Raw genomic sequence first — 27879 nt, 5'->3', positions numbered from 1 at the left:
TTATTTTTACCTTGACACAGCTAATTGAAGTCAACCCCCTTGGGCCTACCATGGCTAGGACTTGAAGGTAAAAAATGTGTAAAAACACACCTGTTTTGCAGTGAAGCCATAGCCTATAATAGTCTGGAGACTGTGGTGTTAATGAATTAATTGCTTTAACATACTCATTCATTTTCCTGGGAAACTTTAAGTACTTCCATTGCAGACTGTCTTTATACAGCTTTCTGTAACTTCAGCTCTGGTTCAAACAATAATTGCTTTGCTGCAAGGATAGGTTCCTAGGTTAGTGTTTTTGTTTTGTGGTGTGTGGTTACTGGTGAGTATTTGCTTCAGGTTGGGGGGCTGTCTGTAAGCAAGGACTGGCCTGTCTCCCAAGATCTGTGAGAGTGATGGGTCGTCCTTCAGGATAGGTTGTAGATCCTTGATGATGCACTGGAGAGGTTTTAGTATCCACCTGCTCAAGTGAAGAAACAGATTGACAGAGCCCGAAGCGTACCCAGAAGTTACCTACTACAGGACAGGCCCAACAAAGAAAATAACAACGCCACTAGCCATCACCTTCAGCCCCAACTAAAACCTCTCCAGTGCATCATCAAGGATCTACAACCTATCCTGAACAACAACACATCACTCTCACAGAGGGAAAAATGCTGTTTTAACCATCTTAATTTAAATTAAACAAGTACAGAAATCGTTTCTTTACCTTGTCAAAAAAAATTTAAATTTCTCTTTATATTTTTAGTAGTTTACGTTTAACACAGTACTGTACTGTATTTGCTTCTCTTTTTTTTTTTGGTCTGCTGCTGCCTGATTGCCTACTTCTGGTTCCAAATGAGGTGTATGGTTGACCGGCCAGTTTGTAACTCTGCTGTTCCTACCTCTGAGGTTCTACTGTACTGCCTTGAACATATCTAGTGTCCAGGAGTTGCCTGAAGTTGACTAGAGGACTAGTATAGTGTGTCATAATATTTATCTGGTTTAGTGATCATCAAAGAGGCAGTAGACTTGAAGTCAAAGTCATTGGATTTGACTTCAGCATACTTATGACCATCTTAACTGGACTGATGCCAGAGAAGGCTACCAGGCATCTAAACATAAGGCAAGACCTGAGGGTCGGTATGAGATGGTGGTTGGAAAGGTGGGGAGAGGGTACATGGGGTTACTTTGGCTGCTAGAGGAACAAAGTGGGAATTGGGGTGGTAGTTCAGGGTGGGAGTGTAATGAGTTACTGAACAATAGTTTTAGGAAAGGGCTCTCTTCAGGTCCGAGTCTCATGTAGTTCCTAGACAAACAGACATATTTATAGGGATATAGACTACCTTTCACATTTAATTTGGCTAGATTAGTTGCATAATCTAACTAAATTTTGTTCTCCATTATAGTTTCCATTTATATAATGTAAACTCCCTTAATTTGAAAACCACTATGATGTTCAGTCAGAGAGCCCAATTCTGCAGTCACTCCACACAATGAAATCCATGGAAGTTGCATGTTTTTAACTACTCCAGAACAGGACTGCAGTGTTTACCCTTTTCACGGTTTGCATTTTATCCACTTTGTTAAAACCTGACATACATACTGTCCTAGAGGTGGTGAAAATTTTTCAACCAACAAATCGGGTTTTGCCAAATGAAAATTTTAACAAGAAAATGTTTTTGACAACATTTTTTCTAAGGGAAATTTCAAACTTTTTTTTTGTATTGTTGGGTTAGCTTTCATAAACCAAAATTAAAAGAAACATTGTAGTCAAATCAAAAGGAAAATTTACATTTAAATAAGTTTTCATTTTGATATTCTAAATTTCCAGCAAAAATTCTAAATATTTACAGTGAAATATTTTTGTTCAAAATTTTGTGTGAAAAGGGGAAACTTCTTCATAAGCTTCAGCTCATAGTATTTCTTAGACTGGGGGACTCATTTTACAACTTGGTCATCGAATTGTCCAAGGAACAAATTACTGAATGCCTCAGCAGTCTGTTTTTAAACAGAGACCGTTAAAATTACAATATATTTCTAAATGTGTAAATATGTGGTCAGACTTTTCATTTTTGTGTATCTGAAGTTAGGTATCTAAATCCAGAGTTAGGCACGTCAGTAAGTGGCCTGATCATCAGAGTTGCTGAGCATCTCCTACATCCAAAGCAGTCAATAGACGTGATGGTGCTGAGCACCCCTCCAATGAGATCCCTTGCTGAAATGACTACATATGTATATTAGTGCCCAAAATTTAGGCACTCAAATATGAAACTTTTGGATTTCAGCTTTAACTTTTTGCTTGTACTTTCCTCATAATTTAGGAACAGAAAAATACGACTAAAGTTGGGTTATAAAGCGATGATGTATTTCTTTGTATCACTTTAAAAGTCATGTGGTGCCATGTTAATTTTTTTTTCTTGTGAAAAGGGACTGAAGAAGCACTTGCTCATCTTTTGGGCTTTAGTTTTGCAGTTTCTCTTCTCCTGACTTCTCTCATACAATTACAACTGGTCTATTCCAAGACTGCAGAACTCCTGAAACTTGTCAAAAACGGACAAAACACTAGCACTATTGTGGGTGGACTGTTGTCTATCAACTTCCAACCACTCCCATCAGCTGGCTAAATCTTGTGCAACTATTTTGAAATATAGTAGCAACTATGTTAACTCTTTGGTACACATGTTCTTAGTCTAGTCTTGTCTCCACATGGTATGGGATTTGAGATTGTTCCTGAACGAGCTCCTCTCATGCAACTGGCAATGTGTCATCAAACTATAGCCAATTCAGTTTTGTTTGAATAAAACCCACGAAGTTTAAATCTATACATATGAGCTTTTGTTACACATGCAGTAGAGAAAACAATCCTGTTGAAATTCTTTCCTGTAGGAAAAGTAGGAAGCACATTGTAATCTAAAGATATATATAAATTCAGTAATCTGAATAACCTAATTTTTGTCTCATCTGCTTTTTGCCATCTAATAAACTCTTTTTAAAGAACTCCCAATTTTCATTCAAGTTTTTCTGTCTAAATTCTCCCCTCCCCCCCCCCAATAAATTTTGGTCCTAATTTTGCCCGCTTTGTGAAATTAGGTCTCTTAAATGTATGAAGTGTGTGTATATATTTTTGGTTGGGGCTGTCCTCTATTTGCCCATTATTGAATGTAATCAGGTCATGTTCATTGGTCCCTGGGCAACAGCCAACTTCCAGTCCAGTAATTAATTTTTTTTTATCCATCATGAGAGCCAAAATAGTTTCCTCAAGTTGAAGAGGTGAAGCAACTTGTGCAAGGTCATATAATAAGTCAGTGGCAGAATTGGGAACAGAGCACAAGTCTCCTGAGCCTTATAGTTTTATGCTAAGTTATAGAAATGCCTCTTAGTTCTAATTATGATAGAGAAGGGTAAATAGGAATCAGTAGGGGATTTTCTTAACACATTAAACCATTTGGGGCTGCCTTTTATCTACATTGTGGAAGATTCCAAAACCAATTGAAAAGATTAATTTACCAGTTGGACAGTAACTGTCCATCTTCCCTTATGTGAAGAAATATTGTCTCCCCAGTTGTGCCAGATAAAAATCTGTGCCCTTTTATTCCAAGGCAAAGCAGTCTAAAGGTTTTGAGATTGAGTCAGGAAGGAGGAAAAACAGCTACAGCTATGACTCTGATTTGAAGTAAAAGTAAAAAAATTCTGCCTTTTGAGTGCAAACACTTAATAAAAATCTTCAGAGTGAGATTCTGACAGGTTTTTAATGCTGCAGTGAGATACAATCTCATGTTCAATTTGTATAATATTTCCAATTACGTGATGAGACATATAGTAACTGATTCATTCTGAACACGTTTTTTATAAAAGGGGTATTTTCCTGAGAGTGTTTGCTTTATGGAAAGAAGAATCTAATCACATAATGGCTAGATTTTATTTTATTGTGGGATTAAAAAATATGAATCATTGTCATTTCTGTAGTACACATGAACAATTGTAAATCGTGTTGCAAAATAACCTGAAAATGATATGGATAATTTGTCATTTAGTAACTCTTCTATAAAAAGAAAAAAACAGTAATAGTTTTTTGATTTGGTATATTTTTTTCTACATATATTTCTGAAGGAATAAAGGGTCTTTGAGAGGAAAAAATGTACAAAAGTATGAAAATTTACAAAAGTAGGGGGAGGAGGTGGAGTAACTGTAGGAGTGGACTGGGGAAGGGAGTATATATTTTAAAATCTGTGAAATGACTACACCAATAAATAACACTACTGGATTTCCTGCACTTTCATAGGTGGGTAAGTATTAGTATACCCACTTTACAGAGTGGTGGGTGGGGGGAAGCAGAGAGGTTAAGTGACCCAGGGCACGGGAGTAGGTTGGAGCTGAGAAGAGAACAATAGCCTTGTGGTTCCCAGTCCTTATTCTCTGGATCACACTGGATGCGACTTTTTTGTTTGTTCATTTGTGTCCCACAATTAAGAAGTGGCCAACTCCCCACCATTGCCTAGATTTGGAACTATTTCAGCCATGCAGAGTTCTGTTAAGTTCTGCTGCTGAGTGTAGGAAGTAAGCGATGGATCAAGAAGGCTTACAAAAATTCTGCTATGATGTCTCCAGTATTCAGACATGAATAAATGTACTTGTTTAAAAAAAAGTCCTACTACCCCCAAGCTTTGGAGCTGGGTCTTGAATTTGTGTCAGGGTTGTGCCTTTGTCTTCCCTGTGAAAGTCTGCCCAAATCTGGCCAAGTTAAATGCCCTTGACAAATCATGGTTGGTACATATCCAGACATCTTGGATTTTAGCAGCTACAGTCTCCAAAGATTCCATCCATGCTTGAGCCTCTCAGAGTTCCTACTGCTGACTAGACTGTGCAGACACCCCCCGCCCACCCCTCACAGAGCGGCTCAGCATGCTGGGTCCCCCCACAGGCCCTACCTATGATTGCACTGCATGGACCATTCCCACAGAGCAATTGAGCATGCTTCTTCTAGCCCAGACAACAGGGACTCAGAATAATTTTCCCTGTTATGCCTATTCTCAATTTCTTAATCTGGGCACTGGAAATGAGAGCTGGTTCCTTTCTCACCTATGCTCTCATTTCCAGTTTGCTAGCATCAAGGCAGAGTGGAGGAGGAACCCATCTTATCTGATTGCACAGGGGCAAAGGCCAGAGTAAGGTGAGAGAAAAGAGTAGCTTGAGACCAGCTGTCGGGTGAGATGAGGAGCTGACTTGAATTGGAAGGACAAACCTGGGGCTGATTGGACAAGGAGACCAGCACTGTCAGAGGCCATAAGTCTCAAACACCAGTTCACAGGCCTCTTAGGAGCCAGTAAGTGTTAACAGTTGCCAGAACTACAAGCTCAACACTTAAAAGGACTCCAGTCCTGGGACCTGACTGGTGGCATTGTGGGGGTCCAAGTTGGTTCCCAGCTTTTATTTAAACCAAACAGAGGAACAGGAAGTTGTCCATGTATCTGGGTTTCCCCTGTTTAGTACTACTTCCTCTGTGCTACGTGCTCCTGATTCTGGTCTCCTGGTAACCTGACCCTGCCTGACACCTGCACTCTAGCCTCTCTTGGACTCTTGATCTCCTGGTTTCTGACCTGGCTCGGTTCCTGACTCATGCTCTGACCCTAGGTCAGACCACCCATGTAGCAGTAGTGACACACTGGGAATGGACACCGGTACTGAGAGCTAGTGGGGAGGGAAGTCTGAATCAGGCTGAGTGGGGAGGCTGAGACTGGAAGCCAATGAAGTAAATGGGTGGTGAGGGCTGGGAGCTAACACTCAGGTCAGACAAGGAGCTGGGGGAAGGAGGAAGACTGGAACTAGCTGGAGAAGAACACTGGGATTTGGAACCAGTGAGAGGGGTGGTGGTGACAGATCTAAGAAGGAGCTGGGGTGCTGGGGGAGAGCTGGGCCTGGATATGCAAAGAGAATAGGACAGGAAGTCAGGGAGGGAATGCAGAGGATGAGATTGCATAGGAAGACTGGGAATGGGAGCTATGTGGGCGAGAGCGGGAGGAAGGAAGAGACACATAGGTCAACCTGAGCCAGGAGTGGGGAACTGGGACTGGCTGAACAAGGAGACTGGGAACAAGGAGTAGGGTGGAAGGGGGAGAGTAGGACTAGGGAAAAGGAGGTAGGGGTGGTGAAGAGAGAGGAATGGGACAGGCTGGAAGGGATGGGGCAGAAGGGGTCAAGGTTGGGGGAAATGGGTAGAAGTTTTTCCTCCAGAGCCTGGATTGGGAATCGGGGTCCTACAGATAACAGAAGAGCAATTCCTGATTTTTACTTTCCTTTAATGCCAGCAAATATCTATGAAACCCCCTGGCAAAGTGTGTGTGTCATTCTTCTAGTGCTGGTCCACCGAGTTGATGCTGACTTACAGTTGCTATCAGTTGCTCTGTTAGCTTAAGTGGCAGAGCGGTCTGTGCAGCGGATCTAAAGGGGCTCCAGTGCTGCAGATGTCCCATGTGGGTATCAGTATGATGCCACATGAGGGAATTTCTAGTTTTTGTTGTTGTTTTGGATTTTTTAAAAACCAAGGAAATTACACACACAAAATTGTGTTAATATTATAAAGATTGCAAAGTCAAGCACTCAAAAACTAAAGAATACCAGACTTAAGGTTGCATTTGCAACCTTTATTTGGCCCCCTTGTTTGTATACATTATGATATAGTTTAATTTACAAGATTACATGATAACATAGTAATTTGTTTTCCATGAGACCCCTGCCTCATTTAATACACAGGATGCACGAGCTCTGGGGAAGAATCAGGGTTGGGTAGTGAAGGAGACTGTCTGTAAGACCCCTGTTTCATTTGCTGCAGAAGCTGGGAAGGGGTATAGTGAATGAGGCAGGGGATTGCAGAAAGGGAAAGGACGGTGTCATAGTTAAGTCAGTTGAATGCCACTCCAGAGAACTGGATTCTATTCCTGTCTCTGCCACAGAGTTCCTTTTTGATGCTAGGTAAGTTACTTCAAACAAACTTTTCAGAGATGGTCATTGATTATATGTTCCTCACTTTCTGTGTGCTCAACTTGAGACCCTGGAGCCTGATTTGCAGAAGTACAGAGCACCCATAGCTGCAACTGAAGTCCAGTGGGAGCTGTGCTTGACTATATGAAGTGCCATATAATGCTATGTACTCCAAATAATCAGTTCCTCGGCATCTAAAATTATGTTCTTGATCTTAATCTCTCTGCTTCTGTAAAATGAGAATAATACCCCTTCATATCACAAGGTGTTGTAAAAATAATGTTTGTGATAATGTCAGCTACTATAGTCATGAGTGCCATAGAAAAGCCCTTGAGGAAATTAATAGTTGTGACTTCAGAGAAGGATTCAAAAAGTGTGCAATATACTTCCCCACAATACATTCAGAAAAGAAATATGGGAAGGATGTTTATTTTGATTTAGTGGAATTTACCTCTCAGAGGTCTGGATTGTTTCTGGCTCTTACAGGGCTGTGCAATAGGAAGGGCATAAGGAGTCATTCCCCTGCCTTGTAAGGCCAAGCAGAGTTGCAGTCCCTGCACTCATGAGCATACAGAGACAGGTCTCTCCATGCTCCCCAAGGGCATACGGTGGTCCAAAGAGGGCAGGGCAAGCTGGGGAGAGTTGGGACTGTAGTCTGTTGCCACCCATCTCTGGACCACCCTACAGAGTGGAAGTGCAGACAGAGTGGAGGATGCAGCACTGCTGAGTGCAAGGGAGCACCAGGCTGTCACCTTCCCAAATTCCTCCTGTTTAGGGTTGCCAGGTATCCGGTTTTCGACCAGAGCAGCTGGTTGAAAAGTGACCCTGGTGGCTCTGGTCAGCGCTGCTGACCGGGCCATTAAAAGTCTGGTCGGCAATGCAGAGGGGCTAAGGCAGGCTCCCTGCCTGCCCTGGCTCTGCGCAGACCCTCGGAAGCATCCGGCATGTCCAGCCCCTAGACGCAGAGGTGATCAGGGACTGCAGCCAGTGGGAGCTACGAGGACAGTGCCTGCAGGTGCGGGCAGCGCACAGAGCCCCCTGCGCCTAGAAGCCAGAGGGACATGGTGGCCACTTCTGGTAGCAGTGCGAAGCCTGGGCAGGCAGGGAGCCTGCCTTAGCCTCGCTGCACCACTGTCTGGGAACCGCCTGAGGTAAGCGCCGCCTGGCTGGAGCCTGCACCCCTGTCCCAGGTCGGAATCACTTCCCGCATCCTAACTCCCTCCCAGAGGCTGCACCTGCACCCCAGTCCCCTGCCCCAGGTCGGAACCCCCTCCCGTACCCAAACTCCCTCCCAGAGCCTGCACCCCTTTCCCAGTCCAGAGCTCACACCTCCTCCCACACCCAAACTCCCTCCCAGAGTCTGTACCCCCTCCTGCACTCCAATCCCCTGCCCCAGGCCTGAGCCACCTGCTGCACCCCAAACCTCTCATCCCCAGCCCCACCCCATAGCCCATGCGCCCAACTGAAGCCTGCACCCCCTTCCACACCCCAATCCCCTGCTCCAGCCCTGAGCCTGCTCCCACACTCCAAACCCTTTGGCCCTAGCCTGGAGCCCCCTCCTGGACCCCAAACTCCTCATCCCACACCCCCATCTGGAGCCCTCACCCCTCCTGCACCCCTGGACAGAGCCCCTCCTGTACCCTGAAACCCTAATTTTTGCCCCCACCCCAGATCCTGCACCTCACCCCTCCTGCACCCAATACTGCCCTAGCCCAGTGAAACTGAGGGAGGGGGAGAGCAAGCGATGGAGGGAGGGGGACTGAAGTGAGGCCACAGAGAAGCGGTGGGGCAGGGGAGGGGCCTCAGGGCGGGGAAGGGGCTGGGGTAAGGGTGTTCAGTTTTGTGCAGTTAGAATGTTGGCAACCCTACTCCTGTGCTCCTCCTAAAGAGGGGCAGCTCCATGCCACCTCCAGGGCAAGACTGTACCTTCCATGCACAGTGAATCCCACCAGGAATAAGAGTTACCTTCATCTATCTGTCCACTTCTAATTGGATGGATTTGGATATAGAATATTAAACTGGGTATCTTAAATGAAAGGAATAAATGTCAGATATTTAATACTTTTCAGGTAACCTATAAAGGTTGTTGTACAGGAAGGTGTTGGTAGCTTCCAGCAACCCCGTCCTTTGATCTATGGGCAGTCGCAGACCTCACTGAAGTTGATGGCATGCTAGCTATCTTTCATTCAGGCAAACTAAGGTAGCTGAAAAATAGAAGGCATTGCCCAAGGTGCTGGACCATATGAAAAAGCCTGAGCAAGAGCTAACTTAGGGAAGATAAGAGTTTCCATGGGACTGATTGTAAACATTGGGACTGGTTCTTGATTAGTGGAGACATGCACCTGTGTGGGTGAAAAGAACCAGAAAGTGGGTGAAGAGCAAGAGAAGCAGTGTGAGTGTAACCCTGCAAGGAAGCTGAGAGAGAGCGCTTCTTTTGCACAGAGTACTGGCTGGAAAATCAGCCTGGAAGTTGAGAGTAAGGAAGCTGTCTCCTGTTTGTTCCTATGTGTTCAGGGAAACAGGAGGTGGTGTACGTTCTTTGTAAATACACAGAATTGCATCAAAGAAACATCTGACTTTTATAATCTGTTTTTCCTCCTAATGGATGCACCCTGGCAAGTCTGCAAATATTTTCTAATCACTCAGGCTCAGAGGCAATAACCTAAGTAGTGAAGAAAGCACAAAAATAACTACATATTATGAGTTGTTTGGTTGAGCCCTGTTAACTTACACAATTTGATGGAAACAAAAATGGCAAATTAAGGGATTTTTCTTGTAACCAGAGGCTAAAAGGAATACATTGTACTGGGAAATGTTTCTTTTATATTTAATTAATTTCCTTTTAAAAATAGGTAGCATTAAAGCATTTAAAAAACAAAAAAACCTGAGGTAAGATCAGCTTTTCAGCAGTCATGGAGCATGACAGTGGCATGAAATGAACAAAGGAATGCACAGTGGGAAGTACATGCAAGCAAACATCAATTCTCACCTGTTAGCTTCTGCAAATTGGTTTGCAGAGAGCACCAGGTGTGTCACTCAAATGGACTAAGTGTGACATTTTATCCACAGTTTAGAATAATTGAAATGCATTGCACTGAATCACTTCCTTGGCAGGCATCCGAAGCAATGGCATGCCATTTATTTGGTTCTGAGTACATAGGTTCTGCTGTGTGTTGTAATGGAAAATCCCCATCTTTTATAACTAAAGCTTGCCAAAGTCATTAAAAAATAGACTTTCAAAATTGTATACTAAGGTTCTGTGGTGCATTTTACAAAATGGCTTTAGAATTTGATACCATTAGTGCTTACTGATGGGCTGTCAGCGATGTCAAAGCCATTTTGAAAAAGCTTAACAAATATGCAGAACTAACACTTCTTTTTTTATAAAAATTCCTTTTCATAATACTAAAAAGAAATTCTAGCAATGCATTTTATTACTAGTATACCTGTGGGGTGAGTAAATCCATTCAGGCCAAAATTTGCCAACTTGGATAACTAATTGCTTGCACCTAAATCAGTGGCCTGATATTCAGAGCTGCTGAATTAATTCTCCAGTGCCTTCAAATGAAACGTCAATTTCAGTGCTCTCACTCTAGGCACTAACTTTCAAAATTTTTGCTTCAGTCTTTAGCCTTGCACATTTTTTTTAAAGATTGGGATGGTGCCATATATGCCGGTGCCACTTACCTTTTTCATTTTTACAGATGTCTCTTTAGTGGCAGTGGCATAATGTATTCACGTTCTCAGTACAACTAGTTCACTCTATTCATTCTTCGCTTCTTTTCCTGGATTTTTATTGAAGTTTTCAGAATTGCAACTCCTTTTTCACTGGCAAAAAATCTGCTTTTTGTCAATAGTGAACTTGATTAAAAGACCTACAGTGATAAGTACATCATTTTAATCTGGCACCAAATGCAGCAAAATCTTTCACACAGCTCTAGGCCATAATTAACTTTTTTTTACTTTTTCATTATTTTTTATTTTACCTCCTCATTAAAAACACACATTAGAAATGCCAAGCCTTAAGTTAAACTTCTCCCTGGACGACTGTAACACATTAGACACTTTTGTGGAGTATTCATAGAATCATAGAATCATAGAATATCAGGGTTGGAAGGGACCCCAGAAGGTCATCTAGTCCAACCCCCTGCTCGAAGCAGGACCAATTCCCAGTTAAATCATCCCAGCCAGGGCTTTGTCAAGCCTGACCTTAAAAACCTCTAAGGAAGGAGATTCTACCACCTCCCTAGGTAACGCATTCCAGTGTTTCACCACCCTCTTAGTGAAAAAGTTTTTCCTAATATCCAATCTAAACCTCCCCCATTGCAACTTGAGACCATTACTCCTCGTTCTGTCATCTGCTACCATTGAGAACAGTCTAGAGCCATCCTCTTTGGAACCCCCTTTCAGGTAGTTGAAAGCAGCTATCAAATCCCCCCTCATTCTTCTCTTCTGCAGACTAAACAATCCCAGCTCCCTCAGCCTCTCGTCATAAGTCATGTGCTCTAGACCCCTAATCATTTTTGTTGCCCTTCGCTGGACTCTCTCCAATTTATCCACATCCTTCTTGTAGTGTGGGGCCCAAAACTGGACACAGTACTCCAGATGAGGCCTCACCAGTGTCGAATAGAGGGGAACGATCACGTCCCTTGATCTGCTCGCTATGCCCCTACTTATACATCCCAAAATGCCATTGGCCTTCTTGGCAACAAGGGCACACTGTTGACTCATATCCAGCTTCTCGTCCACTGTCACCCCTAGGTCCTTTTCTGCAGAACTGCTGCCTAGCCATTCGGTCCCTAGTCTGTAGCGGTGCATTGGATTCTTCCATCCTAAGTGCAGGACCCTGCACTTATCCTTATTGAACCTCATCAGATTTCTTTTGGCCCAATCCTCCAATTTGTCTAGGTCCTTCTGAATCCTATCCCTGCCCTCCAGCGTATCTACCACTCCTCCCAGTTTAGTATCATCCGCAAATTTGCTGAGAGTGCAATCCACACCATCCTCCAGATCATTTATGAAGATATTGAACAAAACCGGCCCCAGGACCGACCCCTGGGGCACACCACTTGACACCGCCTGCCAACTAGACATGGAGCCAGTGATCACTACCCGTTGAGCCCGACAATCTAGCCAGCTTTCTACCCACCTTATAGTGCATTCATCCAGCCCATACTTCCTTAACTTGCTGACAAGAATACTGTGGGAGACCGTGTCAAAAGCTTTGCTAAAGTCAAGAAACAATACATCCACTGCTTTCCCTTCATCCACAGAACCAGTAATCTCATCATAAAAGGCGATTAGATTAGTCAGGCATGACCTTCCCTTGGTGAACCCATGCTGACTGTTCCTGATCACTTTCCTCTCATGTAAGTGCTTCAGGATTGATTCTTTGAGGACCTGCTCCATGATTTTTCCAGGGACTGAGGTGAGGCTGACTGGCCTGTAGTTCCCAGGATCCTCCTTCTTCCCTTTTTTAAAGATTGGCACTACATTAGCCTTTTTCCAGTCATCCGGGACTTCCCCCATTCGCCACGAGTTTTCAAAGATAATGGCCAAGGGCTCTGCAATCACAGCCGCCAATTCCTTCAGCACTCTCGGATGCAACTCGTCCGGCCCCATGGACTTGTGCACGTCCAGCTTTTCTAAATAGTCCCTAACCACCTCTATCTCCACAGAGGGCTGGCCATCTCTATTACAGTGATTAATTTCACTGTTGATTCACTTTTGAGCACACCATATTATACACACCATATTATAATTCCTATAATTTTTTAATTGTTTTACGATTACATTGGCTATTTTTCTTAAATTATTAATTTTCTGATTTAAATGGTAATTAGAAATATTTTAGTCATAGCCTAATCAGCAAGTTTTAGTATAGTTGTAGTTTAGTTTATTAATATTAGTCCTGAGATGAGTAATGAGAAAATCATTGTATTAATAGCCCTGGGGCTCCTCTCTGTGTACACAGAACAGATACACATGGGCACAGTGTCAGTTTCCCCCACAAAATCCGTGGCCAATGTACTTCAATCCCGACCTGAGGGGCCACTCCTAGGATAGAGTGGGCATTTAGTCTCTGACAATTCAGCCTTTTAATTTTATAATGAGTCTGCCACGAAGGGTGCAAGTTTAGATGATGCTTTTTGTGTTCCCAACACAAGCCCATTGGGAAATGGAATGAGACCACTTGTAAGCGTGGGGAATTTTCCTGGCTTATACACTACCCCGGTGAAATAGGCTAATGAAAGGATCTGAGTCCTTGCTCCCACTTCCTTTACCCAGAGGCCTGCCTGACCTCCAGGGCTCCCCTTCCACTGTCCTGTGTGGCAGAGTCCTCGTAACACCAACAAGGCTGGGCCCAGGATTCCTGGGTCACTTAGGGCAGGGGCTAGGGTGTCCCCACTCTGGGGTGCTCTCTCTGCAGTGGATGCTTCCCTGACCCACTGATCATTTCATACAGTTCAAAGCAAATACAATTTATTAAACAGCAATCAATTAAAAAAAATAAGGAAAAAATGGGAAAGGTTAAAGGAAAACACGTCACCCCGCTCTGTGGCATAGGGACGTCACAACCAGCATCTCTGGAATGGAAGGGAAATTCAGTCTGTTCCTCACAAGTCCCAGGGCAGGTCTACACTACAGCCCGGATTGACGCTCTGAGATTGATCCACCAGCGGTCGATTTAGCAGGTCCTGTGAAGACCTGCCAAATTGACAGCAGATGGCTCTCCAGTTGATCCCTGTACTCTACCCCCAACAAGAAGAGTAAGGTAAGTCAACGGGAGAGTTTCTCCCGTCAACCCCCTGCGGTGTAGACCCTGCGGGTAACTCGACCTAAGGTACGTCGACTCCAGCTACATTATTCACGTAGCTGGAGTTACGTAGTGTAGGTTCACTTACTGCGGAAGTGTAGACATAGCCCCAGGCCTCCTCCTCAGGCCCTGGCTGTGCTGCGGGGATGCTGCGGGTTGGTCACGTGCTCTGGCGGTGGCCACATGCTCTCAGGCTTTAGGTGGCGGGACCCTTCTTCCCAGCATCACCCCCGCCCGATCGGGGTTATGATCCCCCTCCAAGTCTGGCCTGCAGAGCCTCTTGGCTGGGGGGCGTCTCCCTGCACTAGGCCCACTGCCCAGGTTTCTCCTCGTTCTCCCCAGCTGCTCACCACATCCAGCTCCAGACTGTTCCAGCCCCAGCCTCAGCTCCAGTTCCACTCTGCCTCAGCTCCAGCTCCGCTCTGCCTCAGCTCTGCTGCTGCTCTGTCTCCAGCTCCCTGGGCTGCTTCTCTGGCCCCTCTGGCTCTGGTTGCTGCAGCTCTGCTCCCAGGACAGGTCTCTGCTCTGTGGGCGGCTTCTGTGACTCTGCTCCCAGCACTGACCTGCTTCCTGGGCTGTTTCTCTGGCACAGCTCTGCTCCCCAGCTCAGCTTGGGCCCCCGTTTTCTCCTTAGCTCGGCCCCACTCTGTCTGACCCAGGCAACTCCAGCTCACACGGAGGACAGGACCCCCCTGGCTTCCTGACTCCTTCATTAGCCTGCCTGCCCTGTCATTCAGGCTGACTTGGAGCATTGGCCTCTCCCCATTGTTCCTGGGGACTGTCAGCCTCAGGGGACTGTCAGCCTCAGCGTCCTGATTTCCCATCGACCCTTCCACTTTCTTTTGATATTGGGAGCTAGCCAACCAAAAAAACCCCACTGAGTTTTAGTAAGGGGACAACAGTTCCCTTACATTATTTTAATATAGGACATTGAATAAATCACTGAGTTATCTATGTACAGGGTGTATACAAAGTTATAAATATGTTCTAGAACATAAACATATTTATAACTTTGTATACACCCTGTACATAGACCACTCAATGATTTTTGGGACCAGCATGTTACCAGTTTGCATATGCTACTTTACATGACATATTTTAGATACAGATTATGACCACAGTCTGTTAGGTGTAGTGAGTATGTCAGGCCTGACAAGAGTTGCTGACAGGATAGTGAACCACCAGTGGGGCTCTGTGTTACATAGATAAACTGGATTGCAGAATACATTAATTCCTACATTACTTCCTATAAATAGCTGTTCATTTGCTATTACAGCAAGGAAGCATCTGTCAATATTGTATTGGTCACTACATTCATCCAAATTTCTTCAGTTTACCCCACCTAGCTACTTTTCCCACAAACAAGATTCTTTTCGGTTTAACACCTTTGCCAACAGTTCTAGGACTACCTCAGAGATTTTTAATTAATTTGTATTATAAAAAAGGAACTGGAGAGGAGAATTATGAAATAAGATCTGTGTGTGTGTATGTGTGTGTGATTATAGATTTCAGAAGAAACACTGTACTTCAACACTGAAGACGAAGGCCCTTTCCAAGGAATGGAACCCTATCTTGTGCGGAGACTTTCCTGCCGCAATGTCCAGCTTCCTCCTCTGGCTTTCAGACAATTGGAGCAAGCAGACTGGGATAAACAGAGTGATATGGAGACTATACCAAGGCCCACCAGTCTTCCACTAAGGATTCCTCCATTAATTGCCATCACATCTGCAGAGGCCAGCAGGTAAGTGTTGACCTGAAATGTTTCCCACTTTTAATCCTTTATTTTCAATAAGAATTTCCTTTAAAATGGACTCAGAAAATCTTCATAGCTAAAATGTTAGACTTAGTGCAAAAAATGAAGGTAGATATTTTCCCCCCATAACACCAAACCAAGAAATGAAAATGATTGCTACAATTGGAGTAAAAATGTCTGTTCTGTAATGTATGGAACCATTTTGGTAGTGCTGGTAGAAAATATGAACAAAACATGATACAATGTTTTCTAAAATTATGTGACTGAGACTTAGTCATGCTGCGTATACACCCTTGGTCATGTCAAACAGAAATGTTGTAAAAAAGTGACTCAGACCATTTGGGATGTATTGTATTAAGAAAAGAGACTGCCAGAGACTTTGATATCTACTATTGGTGCAATTTATGGCTTCAGTATATATGGAAATATTTCGTATGAGTACAACTTGAAAACTAAGTCAGAGAATTTTGAGGGGATTAGGTCTTTGTTCCTAGTTGTCAATCAATAGATATGTTAGACAGATAGTTGTACATAATATGTTGTGGCTGTAGTAATTTGTTGTCCTATTCTTATGGAATTGTCTCCTATCTTGTCTATGACTTCACACACTCTGAGTGTGGGTGTGTTTTATAGGTACGGCTGGCAGTGCCACTATTAAGGTTGTGTGACACTTCCCATTGTTGGACCCTGTTTTCAGTTGCTTGTAACTTTGCCAAATGTTAGCCATGGTTTGGGATGAAATTTTACATGCCAGATGTCTGCCTGAGAGTGATGATGATGGCTTTTTTTTAAGCTTCAGCCAAAATGATTCAGCCATTTCAAAGAACAGAGTTACAGGAAAAATAAGGGTTCGTTTTTTGGGTTTTTTTGCCCATGTTAAAATCATTTTGAGAACCCTTAGTGCTCCCAGGCTCTGTAGCAGGGATTTGATATATGGTAATGAGAACAGAGGGAGGGGGGCAGGGAGGCCTTCGTGTCAGGGATGTGCCTTTTGCTTTCCCTGTGAAAATCCACCCAAATTTAGCCAAGTTATTAGCCTTTGAAAAATCTCAGTTTTGCCCATGATCAGTATAGACTTGCTAGAGCTTTGCAGATAATTCCCTGAATATTCTGTCCAAACTGAAAATACTCCTTCCTGGGGCTGAGCAGGATTTTCCCTGTAATTGTAGTTCTGGGCTGCTGAGGTCCAGGCATCAAACTGTTACCACATCCTCCCTGAGTCTTCTTTTCTTGAAATTAAATATGCCCAGGGTTTTTTTGAACCTTTCCTCATAGGTCAGTTTTTCTAGACCTTTTATCATTTTTGTTGCTGTCCTCTGGACACTCTCTGATTTGTTCACATCTTTCCTGAAGTGTTGCCCCCAAAATTGGACACAGTACTCCAGCTGAGGACTTACCAGTGCCAGGTAGACCGGGACAACTACCTCCCATGTCTTACATATGATGTTCCTGTTAATACACCCCAGAATATTAACTGTTTTCACAACTGCATCATATTGCTGATTCATATTCAATTTTTGTTCCACTATAACCCCTAGATTTTCTTCAGCAATAGTACCACCTAGCTAGTTATTCCCCATTTTGGAGTCAAATATTTGATTTTTTTTTCCATGGGTGGCACATGAACCCCCAGTTCAGGGAGGCTAGCCCCCTGCCCTGCCTCTTCAGCCTGAAGCCCTGCCCCCACTCGGCCCGCTACCCCCTCACTCTTGCCCACCGGGGCCAGAGGATCCTGGAATCCCACACTGCGGCCAGAGAAGCCCTGGCCAAGCAGGCCCGAGCCATCCCAAGCCCCAGCCTGCCTGCCCACCCGAGCTGCCCTGAGACCCTGCCTGCTGACCCAAGCTGCACCCAGCCTATCTGCCTGAGCTACCCGAGCCTCAGCCAGCCAGAGGAACCCCAAGCCGTGGTTGCCTGGAGTAGCTCTGAGCCCCTCTGTGGCCTGGCCCTGGGGCCATGGCAGGGAACATTAGCGGAGGTTTGGGGAGGCTTAGCCTCCCCAGGTCTCCATTACATGCTGCCCATGGATTTTTCTATCCTAAGTAGAGTACTTACATTCGTCTTCATTGAATTTCATATTGTTGATTTCAGACCAAGGCTCCAACTTGCCAAGGTCATTTTGAATTCTAATCTTGTCCTCCAGAGTGCTAGCAACCCCTCTCAGCTTGGTGTTGTCTGCATCTTGTATTCAGTAACATTCACTGAAGATAATTGTTCCCCAAATGGTAAAAAGGTAAATGTTGTACAATTGGAGAAAAATACTCGTGTGTGATAAGAAGCAATATATGGGATAGAAAGTTCAAATAAAGAAGTAATTATGAATTTCTGGTGGGTGAATTGGTTCCTGTGTTGAATTCAAATATGAAATAGGGAAGGCAGTTTAAAGTATATTCAGGTAAACAATGAGTATATCCATACTCTTTTTAAAAAAAAAAAATTTCTACCCAGAAGGTGGTGTATTATATGTGAGCGGTGTGTGTATGTGTGTGCAAGAATCTCATGTAGGTATTAGAGAGAACTCCCTGTTCTTCCTAGAAAGCCTGTGCCTTTTTGCTCTCTGCCTATTAAAATTAGTTTTGAAATCAGGCAATATCAGATTTATTTGTAAGTAATTTTTTTTGCTGTGAGTAATAGAGAAACTGTAAATCCTCAGCCTATTGGGTGAAGCTGCCAGACTGTAAAAACAACACAAACAATTATTACAGTAAACATTTCTTTGGAAATATAAAATCTTTATCTCTCACAGTTTTTCTTTATCTGAAGTGCCTTTTATGTGGCTGCAGAGGAATATTGTTTGGGAAATAATAGCTAACTGTTTTATGCCATTTTGCTACTTGCCAATTCTCTCAAGTAGCTTTGATGTCTCCTGTTCAGAATGTTAGTAATGCCTACCAAAAGTCTACAGAAAGGTATGGATGATATCCAAGCTGCCTGTCTCTGTGAAATTACCCAAGTACAAGATACCTATTGCTCCTATAGGGACATAGTAGACCTCCCTCACTCTGGTGTGTGAAAAAATTCAAGTACTATACGGAATTCTGAAGATTATTACAGGAGATGAGGACTCTTCTTTCATTGATGAATAGGTGGAGGGGGAATAATGTACAATTAAGAGAAATGAATTATAAGGAGGGAAAGTTTCATTATTTAAAACTTTTTTTTTTAAATCCTAAGAGTGGGATTTAGAAATCCTATATGGCTTTCTTAGTAAAGCACTGTGAAATTATGATGACTCGAGGTGAAGTGCCAACAGTGTGTAAGACTTACAGTGAAGACAATCCCTGCCCTGAGGAATTTGTGATATAATGTATAAATTCCATTGTACAGGCTGAGGTCTATTTTCTCCTTAGGAAGTCTAGGGGCCCATTTCTCTTTTCACACCGGTTTTGAAAAAGAGCAAACACCACTGAATTTAACAGAGTTGTTTCTGATTTACACCAGTGTAGATGAGTGAAATCAAAACTTTAATGTTCATTGCCAAGTGATGAAAAATGGAAAGTTGTCCTCTCATTTCTATGAAGTCTTACTATTTAAGATGTAAAATTGCTTTTTCACATTGGCAAACTATTCCTTTTTATTCCTGCTCATTTTCTTTTGCATGTTTTAAGAGTGTTAAATATATCTAGCCTGTTTCTGATCTCACGCTAGTGTAAAACCGGTTAATCAAGGCCATTGTTGAGATAAAGGATTTGTAGGCTTATTATTAATGTTTCACTTCTAGAGCAGCTAGCAGGAGCTGCAAAAATAAATGCTTGTCAATTGATGGGTTGAGCATGCTGCTGATAGCAACTCAGTTACATTTATTAAATTTAGTGATTGCCTAACCTTCCGTATGGCAGATTAGAAGTATGCAGGCAGCCTCTTTTAATATTTATGAAAGTGCTTATTTTTTAGGGTTATTTTTCAACAATGAGCAATATATTCAGTTTGCATATATAATTATGAACGTGATGTGTATATATATCATAAGATGGAATATCAATAATCGGTTTCTGCATGTGAAGAAATCCTTTAGCTTCTAGTCTGTTTTCTTCAAATAACAAGTAGAGAGAGGTGACATTTTTCATATTTAATATTCACCAAAAAATGTAGTTTCAGGTTGACTGAAACTATATTTGCAGATTTCTTTTGAGTTCACTAAATAGTATTGACTGAACCAAAAAAGTTTAAACGTTTTGGTAATGTTGAAACAAAACATTTTATTTCAACTCAAAAAATTTCATTTAGACTTTCAGGCATTTGATAAAAAAACAAAACAAAGGACTCACATAGCAGGGTGAGTTGGGGGTGCCTCCTTTATAAGTAGAGCCCTACCAAGTTCCCGGCCATGAAAAACACACCATGGGCTGTGAAATCTGGTCTTGAGTGGTTTTACTATACTATACTGTGTATATGATATAGATTTCATGGGAGAGACCAGAGTTTCTCTAATTGGAGGTCCTGACCCAAAAGGAAGTTGCAAGGGGGAGGGGGGGGTCACAAGGTTATTTTAGGGGCATCACAGTATTGCCACCCTTACTTCTGTGCTGCCTTCAGAGCTGAGAGGGACAGCTGCTGGGTGGGAGCCCAGCTCTGAAGGCAGCACCCCACCAGCAGCAGTGAAGAAGTAAGCGTGGCAATACCACACCAGGCCATCCTTACTGCTGCTAGTGGCAGCTCTGCCTTCAGAGCTGGGCTCCCAGCCAGCAGCTGCCCTTCTCCAGCTGCTCAGCTCTGAAGGCAGCAGCACAGAAGTAAGGGTAGCAGTATCGCACCCCCTCTACAATAACCTTGCAAACCCTCCACAACTCCTTTCTGGGTCAGGAACCCTTCAATTACAACACTGTGAAATTTCAGATTTAAATAGCTGAAATCATGAAATTTACTATTTTTTAAAATCCTATGACCATGAACTTGAGCAAAATGGACCCTGAATTTGATAGGCCCCTACTTATAAGTGTTAGCCCTGTGTCTAGGGAACTTATTTCAGATATTAGACCTGGGTTCAATTCCCCCCTCTACATGATGAGTAGAAGAGATTTGAATTTGGGTCTCTCCCATTGCAGGAGAGGACCCTAGTCACTGAACTATGGGATATTCTCGGGCAGGTGTTTCTAAGTCTCTCCTGTTGAAGATCATCCACATTTTATAAATAAATAGTCATTGGAGCAGGGACTTAAACTTGGGTCTGTTTTGACCTTTCAGCCTACAAATTTGCCTGGGTGGGTTCAACTGTAAAAAGTATGTAAGAAATCATAAGTTGTTACAAGAACCTGTAATAACAAATGTTGATGGGAAAAGGTATGAAAGGGAGACAGAATAACTGAATTAGCCTCAACAAAAAGCCAAGTTGATATGGTTTAAGGACTGTGATGAAATTATGCTTGTTAAAAGCAGGTGCTGTGGAGCCCAAAGTTTAATGAACTAAAATGGGTATGTCGGCACTCAGGCCTAGTTAGCAACCAAAATAGTGACGGGATGTGCTATTCTACCATCACTCCCTTTCCGGGTCCTTAAAAGAAAGAGATTTTTGGTGAAAGTACAAAATTAAAAATAGAACAGATGGAAAAGACAGCAACAGCTTTACCATGGCCCTCACCCGCACTGTTTCCTGGCATCCTAGCCCTTCATCATCCTGATCCTGAGAGTTGTCTTGACCAGAACAAGCCAGAGAGAGAGGGACCCAGATGGCATTGCCACCCCCACTGGCTCCAGCTGAATCCCAAACATCAGCTGGAATGACCGTTGTTATCATCTTTGATACCATCTAAGAGACTATAAACGAAGGGGCCTTTTTCCTTCTAAAATTGGTCTTTAACATAAGAAGCAGCAATGACATCTCCAGCCCATCTCAACTCACTTCTCTTTTCTGCCAAAAGGATGGTTATTACTATCTTTGATATAATCTAAGAGACTGTCAAACAGGGAGCCAGTGGCATCAGAACCAGGGGGGCCAGGTGGCCATAGCCCTCCTACTTTTTGAAAGTGGATGGACCCTGCATCCTTCCCCTTTTCCCTCTGAGGCCCCACCCCCTGGCCAGGCCAGTGTGGAGCCCGGCCAGGAAGCCCGGGCAGTTGTGGGAGCCATGCAGACCCTCCACCTGCCCGCGGTGCGGTGGGGGTGGGAGGTTTGAGAGCAGCCCCTACCCCGTGTCCCCGCCCACCCAGCCCAGGGGAGGTGGAGGGTTCGCAACTCCATGCTGGCTCACCACAGCTGTCCACGCGGCTCTCCACAACCCTGCTCCGGCCAGGGGGTGGGGCCTCAGAACCGCAGCCCAGCCATGATAAGAGCCGAGCAGGCAGCTGTGGGGAGCCGCAGACGTTCCATCTGCCCTGGGAGGGGGGGACAGGGACACGGGCTAGAGGTTGCTCTCCTTGGGCTCCCTGCAGCACAGGCAAGTGGGAGAGTCTGCTGCAGCTCCCCATAGCTGCCCATGCAGCTCTTATCATGGCCTGGTTGTGGCTCTGAGGCCCCTACCCCATTGCCAGAGCCAGGTGGGGGAGAGCTGTGCGGGCAGCTGTGGTGAGCCTGAGTCCCTCCACTTGCCCTGGGCGGGAGATCTGGGTGGCAGGGACACAGGCAGGGGGCTGCTTTAGGCCCCCACCCACTCCAGGTGCAGGCAGGGCGAGCTCCCTAGCCCTGCTCTGACTTCCGGCTTGGCTGTGGGTGGGTCCTTGGGGGAGCAAAGGCCCCTGGCCACCCACTTTTGGGAAGGCTCCAATGCCCTTCCAGGGAGGGGAAGCGATTCCTTCTAAAAACTGTCTACAGCTAAAGGGAAAAGGAACGCAGGAAGTTGTTAAAATGAAAGCCTAATTTAATACTTTATATTTCAAATCCTTTAACTGTTTTTCCTTTTTCTATATCTTTAATAAAAGTTGAAAAAGATTTTTAATGGTGTGTTTGCCATGGTGCTAAACAGGCTGAGGTCTTTGTACACCAAGCCCCAGATCTTGTTTAACACTTTATAATGTTGGACTGTGATTGGATTATGTTAATGTCTTTGGCCTGCTTATTTTATCTCAATACAACAGTTCCCCCATATTCTGGATGGGTGCCCTAAACCCTCTGGGCTACAGAGTCATTTTCTCTCTTGCACTGGCTCAATGGCTATTAATTGCTACTATGAATTACCATGAATGATGATTGGTCCAGGGAAAGGACACTTGAAATGGTCTAGTCTGAATAAAACAAGTTGATAGGTTAGTCTGACTAAAAGGCTTCTTGAAATATGATCCAAGAATTTTCAGCCACCCATCTATGCAGATGCTATTGTATATTCCTCTTTCCTCTCCCATCCACAAGCAACTTCCATCTGGTTACTTCATCTGCAACAGATAGATGAGGTGACCAGCCACCTCAAGAATATCTCAATATTAGTTTCAAAGGATGAAGTGCAGCAGCAATCTCCCCATCACACAGACACCCACCTCCAAATGTTACAGTACCTCCAGGAATGCATCTGAGCCTGAGGAATAGGAGCCCTTAGATTGCTCCTAAAGCCTGACTTTTGCATGACAATGAGGCCAGCTGTCTCAATTGTTATAATGCTTCTGCCCTCTTAATGTACAATGTGATTGATGCAATCTGATGTGAAATGTCACATTCATGAGATGCCAATTCCATAAATGGAAAAGCCTAAAATGCATTTGGAGACTGCGTTTAAACAGATATTTGGAACAAAAAATCTTTGGTATTTTGGGGAAAGGATGTTGTTAAACAGTCTTCTAATTACATGCTAGCAAGTTTCATGACATTTCACCTGTGTTTCCAATTAGGTGAGCATGTTTCATATGATCAGTTTGACAAGCCCTTTTGTTACCCTAAAAACAAGTGTGGTTACATCTGAGCGAAGGATTAATCCTACTGCTAGTTCCAACAAACCCATTGACACTAAACTTTATCTAGAGGTTCACACAGAAATAACACCAAGGTACAAACTGCAGGATGTATGTCTTGTAACTGAGTTGTGACACAACTAAATAAATTGGTTAGTCTCTAAGGTGCCACAAGTACTCCTTTTCTCTTAACACAACATACGTTAACCTGAACTTGGAAGAAATCACATAACTCTTAGGCCTCCTAAGAGGTTTTAAACGATATACTTCTCTGATAACTTTAGACTTGGTACATTTTGTTATGAACCCATAAAGAGGCCCATTTCCATAGGCTGTTTTGCTCAGATACTTGCATTTTTCTGGCAAGCATGAGTCTGTTTTTCCAGCAAAGGGTCCATTTTAGAGTGAAAATGAGTCTCATGTCCTTGCCTGAAATATAGGCCAACATTTGCATTTTCTCTTAAATAACTTTCAGTATAATTGCAAGTAAAGCAAAATTGGGAGATGGATTCTCAGAAACATGCAAATAAAAATCAGTTTTCACTGCAAAATTCTGAAAATACAAATTTCTGAATTTCACACAGCTGTACTCTGTATATACTCAAATTGCATTTCCTGTTACTATTTCCTGCTTTCTGTGTTGTTCATACACTACTCCTCAGGCATGAATGTTATTGTACTATGTAAGGTTTATTTTAAATTGCTCTAATATTGTTTAAATATATAACCAAGTAAAAAGATTTAAAAAAAAATATTGGTGGCATTAAAGACCGTTGTGGTGACAGTGGCTTATACCATAGTAAACTTTTGGAATTTTAAATGTAGCACATTCTTAATCCATGAAACTTCAACTTTCCCATGCATTTGCTCCAGTTTAGCTAGTTGTTCAAAGATGATGATAATGGAAAAATATTGTAGATTAGATAAGCAATGTCCTACTTAAATCTTTAAGGGTTGATCCAAAGTCCGTTAAAGTCAATTAAAGTCTTTCTACTGACTTCTGTGGATGATAGATCTGTCCATACCTTGTTTTAAAGTTGTCCCTACTTCCCTCTCCCCTCTTTGAGATGCAGTAGTTTGGTCCTAATTATCAACGGTTTTGCTAGGTGCAAACTGCCTATGAGACATGGCTAATTTCTCCTCATTTTTGAGAGGAATTGTTTGGAGAATTAAGATCAATACTCTGATGCCTGATCTACATTAGGGGAGGGGATCGATCTAAGATACGTCGACTTCAGCTATGCTATTCTCGTAGCTGAAGTTGCGTATCTTAGATGAGCTTAGAATCACTTCGCATCCTCGCGGCGCAGGATCGACGGCCACCGCTCCCCCGTCGATTCCGCTTCCGTCTCTCACCGTGGTGTAGTTCCGGATTCGACGGCAGAGCGATCGGGGATCAATTTATCACGTCTACACTAGATGCAATAAATCAATCCCCGATAGGTTGATCACTGCCCACCGATCTGGCAGGTAGTGTAGACATGGCCTGATAGTATAGACTGAGAGCACTAACGTCTAACAGGGTAAATCCTGGTTTCTGTCTCTGGGTCTCCCACTCTTGTCCGTCCTACAATAAGACATTAAGGGCCAGATTTTTTAATCTTTACTCAAAAGATGAGTTGTATTTTACTCTGCAAGTAGTAAGGTACTACTCAGTGGCGTAGCTAGGTGGAGCGACCAGGGGCAGCAGACATAAAAAAAGGTGCCACCTGCTTGTACTCACTGGGCGGCGCTCTGGGTCCTCAGTGGCACTGAAGGCCCCCGCCGCCGAAATGCTGCCGAGGACCCGGAGCGAGGGAAGGCCCCCCCCCCCCCCCGAGCTGGAGCGTGTGAAGGCCTGTGCTGCCGAAGTGCCGTCGCGGAGCCGGGGAGCGTGAAGGCCCCTGCCGCCGAAGACCCGAAGCACCACCAGGTGAGTAAAAATTAAAAAAGGCGCCTATAAATTAAAAAGGCACCACTTTATGCTCAGAGGGGAAGCGGCCACTCCCCCCCGGCTACGCTACTGGTACTATTCAGCACGAGTAAAGGTGGCACAATCTGGCCCTAAATAACTTATTACTCAAGAAAAGGGATTCAAAGAATAATGGAGAAAGCTCTAGCTTCTATTATAAAATTGCCACAATAATTTTACTGTCCAGTAAACTCATATTGGAAGTTGTAACTGTTCCAGGTTCTTGTTTTAAGAGCTTGAGCATTGCCAGGGATGATGAAAATAGGGAAAATGGACCATAACAAAGCAGCACACACTGGAAATGAATCCTGGGAGAAAGCTGCTCTTCGGATATATAATTTTGCAGCTCAGCAGGGTAGTTTATGCACTGAAAATAAGTGGAAACGACAGTGTTGAAAGATAGGGGAAAGGAAAAGTTTCAGTTTGATTCATTTTCAGACTCAAAATCCTGTTCTTTGGGCCCCTAAGCCTCCGCTGTCTCTAGCAGCTTCACACAGATTTAGGCTGCTTTCAGCAGAAGCAGCTGTGCACTACAATTCACTTGCCAGTAAGAAGAATGAACAGTAACACAATTTTTAGCATTTGTATAGAATACATCTTTCTTGTAAAAGTGTAGTAAACACATTAACTAACCCTCATGTCACCTCTCTGAGGTAGATAAATAGCCATGCATTGTTATCCCCATGCACAGAGGTGAAGTGACTTGCCCAAGGCCACAGACAGAATCAGTGGCAAAACTGGAAATGGAATTCAAGAGCGCCTGGCTCTTAACCCCTTTCTTAGATCATACTGCCTGTCAGAAAGTTGTTTGTGGAGACTGGAAAGAAATTGACAGACATTTGGAGGCTCTTACATCCTTAGCCAATAAATTTAGTAAGTCAAAAAGAGGTGCTTAGTGAATGCTCCAGTCTGGGTTTGCATTGTATTGACTCTTGATCTCATTTAATCCTAGAGGATAGCAGATTGTTAGAAGCAAAAGAAATGGCAAAGTATTAGATTCTACTACAGAAATGTCACAATCTAATCTGCACTTTTGAGATGAGTCCTCCCTCCCTGCGACCAGCACCAAAGTCTCCAATGTAGTTACCTATGCTCTGGTCTCACTTTGGATGACAACTTAAAAATCATTAATGGTTTTATTTCTCGAAGCAGTCCTTACATGAGCCAAATGTTTAGTAAACTGTGGAGGCTCAAGGTTCATAGCAGTATACCTGGATTCTAGGCTTCTCTGATAGTTTGTGAAAGCATTCCCCCCCACCCCCAAAGGATCACTTGTTAGTACTGAAGCTCTTGAAGTACATTGGAAACATGTATTGCCATAATCTGCTCATTCGTGGTTTGGGGAGATAAAGTGTGTGTGTGTGTCCACGTATTTTCTAGAAAAGGGAGTATCTGCAAATACCACATCAAAAGAGGAACATGTTGCTTAATGCATATAACTGATAGTTTGTTTGGAATTTATGTAGTAAAATATTTTCATTTTTGGTTATTGTTATATCTTTGATATATCTCATCAAAATATGGGATTTCTTCATCTGACTAGTCTCAGTTTCATTCTATTGTACGTGTGTATTCATGCTGTTTGGTTCTGTTGTTCAGGAAGTAGCAGGTGGGATAGCGTCCCTGTTTCATAGCTGGTTTTAGTTATATGAGGGGTTTTGTTTCATGAACCAGTGATCTCTTTAAATCACTCTTTCTCACAGTTCTCCTGGAAAGTCTCTTTTCTTTTCCTTTCAAGGACTGAGTATTATATGATCTTTAATTTCCCACTCACATGCCTGCTTAGATGATTGGTGACACCTGGGATGTAAGGCCACAGGGGCTTACTTCACAATGCAAGAGACAGAAAAGTAAAAGGCAGCTTTCTACAACCTAAATTATAGTTGCTGTGGGTCAGATACTGGTGATGGAAGAAAAAAATTAGTTGAGTTCAAGTTCATTTTCTGCACAAAGAGAGGAGCAGAGATGATGTACCAGTTCTAAAAAATTGATACCTTTCAGGCATAGTCTGTGTTTAGCACAGTTTCTTAACTTAGTTAAGAAATGAACCAGCCAATCTGGAGCTTGGCTGTTGCCATGCTTATCTCTGCAGAAGGGGGGTTCAGCCACCACAAAAGCACCATTGCCTCTAACCTTGTAGCTCACACATGGACATTTGCAATGGACAGGGATTTACAAAAAGGGAAGGAGTTAGAGGCAGGACAGGAGTGTTATCCCATTCCATTACCTCCCAGGGAATCTGCACAAAAGCTAAAACAGTCTAAGGCTCTGTTAACTTTCCGGTGGACTGCCAATGTATTATGGAACCACACTTAACTAACAGGGATTCTGGGCAATCCCTAGTGGAGTATGGAAGAGTGGTCATGAAACTGGCATATAAACACAGGACCTCTTCGTAGATAATCCTATAGCCCTTGTAAGGAGGAGGCAAGCCCTGCCCATCCCTACCAAAGAATTTAGAGGAAACTCTGGGAAGAGACCCCTCTCCCCCAGCATTTTCATACTCTGAAGACTGAGTCCTGTAAAAGGAAAACCCTGACCATGACAAATATTTTTATTTTAATATGGTGATATGTGGCCTTTCTGCGA

At 43.5% G+C, this 27879-nt stretch overlaps 1 protein-coding gene across 1 annotated transcript in view; it reads left to right on the top strand.

Moving 5' to 3' along the window:
• Nucleotides 1–27879, top strand: part of PDE4D (phosphodiesterase 4D) — a 1096073-nt gene that overhangs the window by 298255 nt on the left and 769939 nt on the right. The window contains exon 3 of the mRNA XM_074952575.1: nt 15277–15512. Within this exon, the coding sequence (XP_074808676.1) occupies nt 15277–15512 (236 nt within the window). The remainder of the gene's footprint in view (nt 1–15276; nt 15513–27879) is intronic.

Source organism: Natator depressus, chromosome 5 (genome assembly GCF_965152275.1).
Source record: "Natator depressus isolate rNatDep1 chromosome 5, rNatDep2.hap1, whole genome shotgun sequence".
Taxonomy (NCBI): domain Eukaryota; kingdom Metazoa; phylum Chordata; order Testudines; family Cheloniidae; genus Natator; species Natator depressus.
Note: the sequence above shows the minus strand (reverse complement) of the source record. Positions and strands in the feature narration are given on the sequence as shown.